Below are 8,864 nucleotides of genomic sequence, written 5' to 3'. Positions count from 1 at the left end.
AAAACTGGAAACAAAAGCAGGACCGAAGTACATACTATCAACCTATAAGTCCCAAATGGAGAGCATACTATTATGTGGGCACAGATACATTTGTGAGATAAATTAAACAGTTTCCTCCCAATCTTAATCTGGAGAAAAATAAAATCAACCTAAATTGGAAAAAAAAGCTGTTTATTAGAACTTTATTTTTAAGAGTATAAGCAGCATGTCTGCACATACATTTATCTAGATTATTTTAGAGTACGTTCAGTGTGTGAGTACGTGTTCATGTTGGGGGAAGGAGGAGAATCAAATTTGCACTGTTTTCCATTAATTTCTCAAAGTTCCCAATTAATTATCCCTGTTCCAATTCTATTGTATAGATCTTAACATGATTGCCATACCTCGAAATCTGGAAATACTCCCATGACTTGCAACGGTGTGACTCCAGGTTTGCTGAAGTGTTTTGTAATCTGAGGATTCAAAAATGTAAAATTACTGAAGTTCCGAAAGAAGGAGGAAGAGCTTATAAAGGAAAAACACTACAATGAAGTAGTGGTTAAATTTGAGAGAGGAAAAAAAAGAGTTAAAATAAAAAAGAGATTGAAACAATGGAAATGGTCTTCTCACTTTTAAGGTTTAAAATTTTTGTTCAGACTATAAATGTTTATAACTCACTGGAATTTTAGCTTTGTCAAATGTTTCGTTAATTGACTTGATCTGAGTTTCTCTGTCTTTGTATATATCATCCTCTTTCATAATTTGTTTGATCTTGAATCCGACCCTGTGGAAAAAAATCAAACTTAAGAAATGCTATCATTTCATTAAAAAATTGGTTATAAACTTCAAAGGAAGAGAATGATTTTTGTACTAGGCTATGAGAAAGAAACTTTAAAGATGCAAAATTAAATGTACTACATGAGATCAAAATTCAAGTAGTTCTGCTGAAAGATACTGTTGTACTAGTTACTTTATAAATTGTATGCTTGTCTACCACAAAGTACTTTTCATAAGATGAAATTTTATTGCAGCTAGCCAGTGCCACATGAGGTGGAATATGGGACATTAAAAACAAGAGTAATGTAATTTTTCACACAGAAGTTAGGTGCTCAACTGATGGAATTATAGAATAAACATAGTAAACTCATTAGTCATTTAAAAACAGCAAACTTTTCCGTAAATGTCAACATCAACTTCCGAAATTGCAAGACTGACGAATACTCACTTTGCTTCAGATTTATCATTCTTTTGAATAAATCTGTTATACTCTGTTGAAATGTATTCTGTTTTTCTCAACCATGAGACATTTGTATTATGATGCCGTGATCTGTAATTAAGGAAGAAAAGGGTTGTCTAATCAATTTTTTTTAAAGCACAATATCAAATGAGTAATTGTTTTGTTTTGTTTCTTTTTTATTGTTATATATTGACAGCTATGCAGGGGTCTACTGCGTGGCTTTTTCGTATCTTCAAGTTTTACAAGAAAATAGGTTAGTAACAGAACAAAACACTGTAACACCTCAACTACACATGAAAGCTTCATGAAATTTTCATGGAATGTTTTTTTTTTTTTTAGTGATTTATGAAAATATATTTTATTACGCAAATGAGGCCACAGGACCTTTGGCGGCTATCTTGGACTTTAGAGTAAAGGGTAATGTCAATGTTTGGTTTGTTTGTATTTTATAAGCTGTTTTCAGATGAAATATTTTGAAAAACATCACAATTTATGTATGAAAGTAAGTCAGTGGAGTTTTATCATGAATATGAAGTGAAATTTTCGTTCTTGTAGTATTTGGTGTTGACTTTGTGTTGTAAAACTGTAACTCATCTCATTGAAAATGATGCATGAGGAAGGAGAGAGAAAGTTCTGAGAGTTTTCTTGACTGGACACGATAGAGTGTGCAGCGTTTGTATTTATCTTAATTTTATTTTATTATTAATCTGTGCCATGGTGTTCTTTATTCATGGATGGAAGGAGAAAGACAAGCTGAATGGATGAATAAGTAGAGTTGTGTCATTCCCATTTGTGATGTAGAGGTAAAACTAGGTTCTGTAATAAATGTATCGTTGTAGTTAAACTTGATTTCCTTTCCTTTATTATTAGAATATCTCTATCATAGTCATTACGTGAGGCCCCTTCTCTTCTGGGCTAGTCTCATTGCACCAGCCTGATATGAAGTGAGTAGAAAAGTGCCAGAAGACAATAGAGAATAAAAAAAATTTTCGCGGCGGTGGTGGGGTTTGAACCTGCGACCTTATTGGTACGACAACTCCGCCTGGCAGGTGAGAGCGTGGCTCTACCGTGTGAGCTATCCACGAACACATAAAATATTCGTTTCAAACTCAAAGTCATTTCTAGATCCCTCTCTCACCCACTTCTTGAGACCGCCGATTCGTTCACCACCATCGCGAAGTAATGTTGACCAGCAGTTAAGCTTAATAGCCAATATTCTCATCACAAACATATAACATAGAAACGATTGAGACATTGAGTATGCTCCGGTGTATGGGGTGAATTTTTAATTCAGAAAAGTGAGTGGAGCAGGCACTTATGTTGGTAACAACAAGATATGAAGTGAGTAGAAAAGTGCCAGAAGACAATAGAGAATAAAATTTTTTTTCGCTATTCTCTATTGTCTTCTGGCACTTTTCTACTCACTTCATATCTTGTTGTTACCAACATAAGTGCCTGCTCCACTCACTTTTCTGAATTAAAAATTCACCCCATACACCGGAGCATACTCAATGTCTCAATCGTTTCTATGTTATATGTTTGTGATGAGAATATTGGCTATTAAGCTTAACTGCTGGTCAACATTACTTCGCGATGGTGGTGAACGAATCGGCGGTCTCAAGAAGTGGGTGAGAGAGGGATCTAGAAATGACTTTGAGTTTGAAACGAATATTTTATGTGTTCGTGGATAGCTCACACGGTAGAGCCACGCTCTCACCTGCCAGGCGGAGTTGTCGTACCAATAAGGTCGCAGGTTCAAACCCCACCACCGCCGCGAAAAATTTTTTTATTCTCTATTGTCTTCTGGCACTTTTCTACTCACTTCATATCTTGTTGTTACCAACATAAGTGCCTGCTCCACTCACTTTTCTGAATTAAAAATTCACCCCATACACCGGAGCATACTCAATGTCTCAATCGTTTCTATGTTATATGTTTGTGATGAGAATATTGGCTATTAAGCTTAACTGCTGGTCAACATTACTTCGCGATGGTGGTGAACGAATCGGCGGTCTCAAGAAGTGGGTGAGAGAGGGATCTAGAAATGACTTTGAGTTTGAAACGAATATTTTATGTGTTCGTGGATAGCTCACACGGTAGAGCCACGCTCTCACCTGCCAGGCGGAGTTGTCGTACCAATAAGGTCGCAGGTTCAAACCCCACCACCGCCGCGAAAAATTTTTTTATTCTCTATTGTCTTCTGGCACTTTTCTACTCACTTCATATCTTGTTGTTACCAACATAAGTGCCTGCTCCACTCACTTTTCTGAATTAAAAATTGCACCAGCCTGAACTGGAGGGAAACCTATCAACGGATACCCCCCCCCCCCCCCCCCCCCCCCCCCCCACTACTATCTTTCTACTGGTCCAACTCTTGTCTTGTTCTTAAGTTGATGATTTTGGCTATATATTTGCTCTACCACTTTGAGGGTTATAAGTCATAACGTCACAGTACCTCCTAGACCATGAATCAGAATCATAGCTTTGAACATATGAGTCCATCTTGACAATTTGTAGAGCAGTATATTGAATAAAAGCTTAAAATGAAGCAAAATGTAAGAATGGCAACTTAAATACAACTGAATGGGCTTACAAAAGCTTTATGGTTAAAGGAAAATGACTCTCAAAATCCTGCTGTCTCATACATTATTGTATTCACTGTCTTTCCAACTATATTTTCATTTTCGACACTTGTCAAAGTTGGCAAAGGCCTTTCACATAGTTTCAACATTTGTTGAAATTGGCAATACAGGAGTTAATATGGCAAATATGTATTAACAAACTCTTCTCTGCAGTTATAAATAAAAAACACTAAAAAGATAATAATGGAGGATAAGGCCTACTGAAAAGAAATCACAAATGTTATTTTTTAATATTCAAAGGAAAAAAAAATCAAATTAAGATTTTTTTTTTACAAAACTTTCATTATACATAAAAGCAAACTTTGTCATCCATGGAAAACGACACCAATGAAAAAGGTGATAGGAATAACTTCATTCCATATGATACGTGACAATAAAAGATTATACATTATACCAGATGGAAAATCAGGCGTGGTGAAACATAGTAAGATTAATTATTTCCATAACTCTAGAAACATCACTAAAATAGTTATCCTGACATTTTGACAGATAACAAACCTTTGTGAATCACCAGGAGCATTTAAGTCTTCCTCAAGAAGTTTTTCATCTTCAGGCTCTGGGTATGCTGTAAAAGATATGTAATTGATAGCTAAATTTTAAAAACAAAACAAGCATCCAAGAATTCATTATCACCCATATTACGATATACAATTAATAATCAATACTACTAAGGTCAATTTCATTTCAATTTTTGTGAAAAAGGTTAATTTATGAAGTTTTAGAAATGTGCAAATAATATCTAACAAAAAAACAAAAAAAAGAAAAAAAAAAACAAATATGAATAAAACTTATCTTAGACAAAAAATATACTATTAATGATTACTTGCCTATATCAACAAACAAGAGAAAAATGCGTCAATGAATCTGAATTACATACTTTAACCAATTAAAAAGCAGAGTGAGCAATATTCCAACTAAAGCCTCTAAAGTACAATTTTTTTTTTAAAAGCAACCTACCATTGGGATCAACCTTATATGTGCTTGGGTTGATAAGGTCTATCGTGACTCCCAAATCATGTTCTGTTAGAAGATCATACTTGAATGATCTCTCAAGAGATGTAGGTTTGTATGTGAAGAACTAAAACAAATAATGATATGATGTAGGAGTGAACACATGGTTTTGTTGATCTACTTAACATTTTTAATCACTTTTTTTGTGTTTGTTTTTTTTTTTTGTTTTTTGTTTTTCAGAGTGGGTATAGGGGGATGATGGCACAGTCACAAGTATGAGAAGAATGTGATGTATAATCTGGTTATAATTATAAGATACTTCAAATTGTTGTGGCTGGTTGTAAAACATAAAAATTTTGTATACCCATTTCCAATCATTCTAGTATTTCTAAAATGGAAAACTGATTAATATAGGCAACATTTAATCAACTAATAGATAGCTTCATAATTCTGAATTTGAATGTTACTCGAAGTCGACTCAATTCTGAGTATTTGTATTTGAGGGCAGAGAGAGTTTGTTGACAGCCATTGTTGGTGTTTAGGCTGAAGAATTTTGATAATCTTCGCTAGATGTTTCTAAATCTGTAGAGTTCACACATGTTTCAGGAAGAGCGTTCCAGTCTTTGATAGTGTGGGGTGCAAATGAATATTTGAAGATGTTTGAGTTTGTAGATTGGTGTTTTAGTAATTTAAAGTCTGCTTTTCTTTGAATGCGTGAATTTCGTTGTATGTCTAGTTGTTCTGGAGAGATGGCAAACATTTTGTTTGTGATTTTGAACATGAGAGTTAGTTCTTGTTCTTTCCTTCTGTCTTGTAAGGGAGTCCATCCAAGCTGTGTGATCATGTCTGTTACGCTACTATGGGGGCTGTAGTCATTGAAGACAAATCTCACAGCGCGGCGCTGGACAGCTTCAATTGCTTTAATATTCAATTGTAGGCGGGGGTCACAAACTGTACAATAGTCTAAGATTGGTCTTACAAGTGTTTTGTAGGTGGTTTCTTTTAGGTTTGCATGGCAATGTCTGATGTTCCTTTTGATCAACCCTAGCACTGAATTTGCTTTATTTATTATTTCGTTGATGTGTGCTTGCCATTTTAGGTTTTCTTATATTATGATGCCTAAATATGGATTTTCTGTAACTTGTTCCATTGTGTGATTGTTCAATGTGTAATTAGATCTAAATGATGTTTTGCTGTGAGACAGTTCCATCTTATAACATTTTGTTTCATTGAAACGCATGCCCCAGGTGTCTGCCCATTGTTCGAGATTTTGTAATTGATTGCAGTTGCATTTGGTCTGATGGTGATTTGAGGTGTCTGCAAAGAAGATCATTTATTTGAGCAACTAATGTCATACCTATTACTTTCGAATGGATAAGTGATGAACTTGGGGTCAAATGGGATATCGGGAAGTGTGTTGTTGTACTTCACTCTGCATACCAGGTCAGATCTGGAATTCATGATTAAAACAGAAGATTTCGTTAAAAAATTATTAGGTTTGTGCATATTGATCATCTGATTGCAAAGATCCAATATATACAAAGTCAAAGAAGTTATGTTATTTTCCATGATATATTTCCTCATTGATTTAGAGCAAGAAAAATATGAGGATTCTATCACTATAAGACACAGGAAAACAGCTATAAAATTCAACACTCTAATTTCATTCAAAAACAAAAAAGCAAAACAATGTGCCCGCTGTAATACCTGGATTCCTGAGTCATTTCTCAACCATGTTACCAAGTATTTCAATGACATATAAGTGAATATATACGGGGGGCGAAGTGTCAGAGTGGTTAAGGCATTGCACTGTGACCCGGAAGGACCCGGGTTCGAGCCCCACTTCAGGCACTTTCGTTTTTTTCCTTGAGCAAGATTATTAACCCCCGATTTGCTCACTTGGACAACATGGGTGATTCCTGTTGACATCAGACATCTTGTTTGATGAGTTATCTATATTCCTTCGTGGAATGCCTAGGCGACGATATCCTATGATGTCGTGGCGGAAAAGGCATAATTAAAATTTTATAAGTGAATATATCGTCAGGAAGATGGTAGGGGAGAACTACCAACCCCCAGTCATATTTTAACTATGAATTTGCTATATGTCTCTTATCCCTAAATATCTCACTGAAACAATTGCAAATCATTTCCTCTATGATTTAACACATAGAATAAAGAAGTGTTTGCGTCAAAATTTAAACGACACATACATATAAACATGTTGCATAATGAGTTCTAGATATATTTACTCCTGGCAAATTATTTTCATAAAATGGCAAAATCAAAAATTCAAATAAAATGAAAGGATTCACACAAAGCAGACAAAAAAAATAAATAAATAAATAAATAAATTAAACCAAAATATCTGCGATATTTCCTTCATTACAAAGTTATGTGAATTTTACTTTTAATGAACCCCTGAACCCCACAGAATGTGAACAACAATTTCCAGACAGCTTTCTCATGGCTCATCCCAATTTGACTCCCACAGCTCACTAAGCCTCCTCGGATGCCCCCAAACCCATGTGCATTTAAATTAACTGCCTAATTCAATAATGGAAGTGTCAATTGCCAAGGAGTGAGTCCTTGGTAGTTGACATTTCATCAACTGCCAAAGAGTCAAATTGGAACTCTTCAGCTGCTTGTGGTGATTTCAGTCGAGCCTCCATTTGCGCGCATGCGAATCTCGTATCACGTCACTTTCTACTTCGTTCTTTGATTCACTCATTCCTTGTCAATCGTTTTGGAAAGGATCAAGTCAACACTTGTTGGCATTTGTTTTTACTTTTTATGTCTTTTTACGAATTCCAAGACAAGTTAAAATTCAAAACAAAAATTACTGTTGATTTCGGATTCAGCAAAAAAAAACAACAGAATGACGAAGTGGCAAATCTCTGCCAAGCCCTAGATTAAAAAAGAAAAGTAAGATTTCCTTTATTTTAAAGGAAATATACTGCACATCGTCTTAATAAGGAACAATTAATGTAAAACATTTGTGCAACAAGATCAATCCGTGGCAGTTAATAGTAAATAGTTGACGATTTACCAACTGGCAAAGGTCCGTGACAAAAAGAGGCAATATGAGAGAGAGAGAGAGAGAGAGAGAGAGAGAGAGAGAGAGAGAGAGAGAGAGAGAGAGAGAGAGAGAGAGAGAGAGAGAGAGAGAAAGAAGAGAAAAAGAGAGTATTAATTAATATTAATAACATCACTCTGTGGCAATACATCACTTCATGACACTAAATGTACTCCGTGGCAGTTAAAAGTACACATGGTAGTAGAAGATGAAAGGACACGGTCCTTGGCAATTGACAAATTGACAATTGTCAAGGTCCTTGGCAATTGACACTACTTTTAATAATGGCAGCTATGATAACCCAACTCAATTAAATAATAATTTATGGATTTGATCAACCTGACCAGCAAGCCCTTGTCAATTTGGGCTTAGGCTTAGGTCACCACATTATTGTGTGTTATAGGCAGAACAAAGTAAAGAGCTGGACTGCCACATGCGTGACTAAATTGGCCAAAGAGAGAATCTATACTTTGGCATTAGACACCCATTACCTGATGTCTTGGTTTTTAATCCTAGCCTAGTGAGAGAGAGAAAACAAAAAAATCATACATGTATCTGCAAACAACAGAATGTTTTCATTTTACATTGAGATGGGAAGGGGAAGGGATAACATTATGACAAGAGAGAGAGAGAGAGAGAGAGAGAGAGAGAGAGAGAGAGAGAGAGAGAGAGAGAGAGAGACAGATGGGCGGGGGGATGGGGGGATAGTAAGGGGGAATGGGAAAAGATGAAAAAAACAATGGGTTGCCTGATGACGTAGATCAAAGGATTGTTACAGCGGTGTTCACGGAGCGTACTTCGTGAAATTTTAACCTTTTACAGCGACACTGATTTTTTTCTCCAGATTGCTTATGCAGAATAAATCGTTTCCACCAAGAGAGCAGTAGTAAGAGTATATTTCGACTCTGGCTTCAATTAAACTATAAATCACAAAGCTTGTCTTTGATAACATTAAGACTAAGATCTGGAGTTTGGGGAG

General features: G+C 35.6%; 1 protein-coding gene across 1 annotated transcript; it reads right to left on the bottom strand.

The window, feature by feature from the left end:
- Positions 1 to 365: 365 nt before the first annotated feature.
- LOC144961281 (RNA polymerase II-associated factor 1 homolog) lies at positions 366 to 5,653 on the bottom strand. Its single transcript, XM_078894532.1, has 6 exons — positions 5,510 to 5,653; positions 4,816 to 4,936; positions 4,357 to 4,423; positions 1,205 to 1,306; positions 658 to 763; positions 366 to 452 (listed from the first exon to the last, which is right to left on the bottom strand). Exons 1-6 carry the CDS (start codon positions 5,651 to 5,653, stop codon positions 366 to 368), a joined length of 627 nt encoding a protein of 208 aa, XP_078750658.1.
- Positions 5,654 to 8,864: the final 3,211 nt, after the last annotated feature.

The sequence above is a fragment of the Berghia stephanieae genome, unplaced genomic scaffold, assembly GCF_034508935.2.
Source record: "Berghia stephanieae isolate SIO BIC M18660-M18661 unplaced genomic scaffold, UCSD_Bste_1.3 scaffold201, whole genome shotgun sequence".
Classification (NCBI taxonomy): domain Eukaryota; kingdom Metazoa; phylum Mollusca; class Gastropoda; order Nudibranchia; family Aeolidiidae; genus Berghia; species Berghia stephanieae.
This window is presented reverse-complemented; position numbering and strand designations above follow the sequence as displayed.

Excerpts from the sequence above, each read along its gene's own strand:
- LOC144961281 (XM_078894532.1), bottom strand. The coding sequence starts at position 5,653 with ATGATCACACAGCTTGGATGGACTCCCTTACAAGACAGAAGGAAAGAA. Across the intron at positions 1,307-4,356 it reads GCTCCTGGTGATTCACAAAG|ATCACGGCATCATAATACAA; the intron begins GTTTGTTATCTG and ends CCTTAATTACAG. Across the intron at positions 764-1,204 it reads AATGATAAATCTGAAGCAAA|GGTCGGATTCAAGATCAAAC; the intron begins GTGAGTATTCGT and ends TTTTTTCCACAG.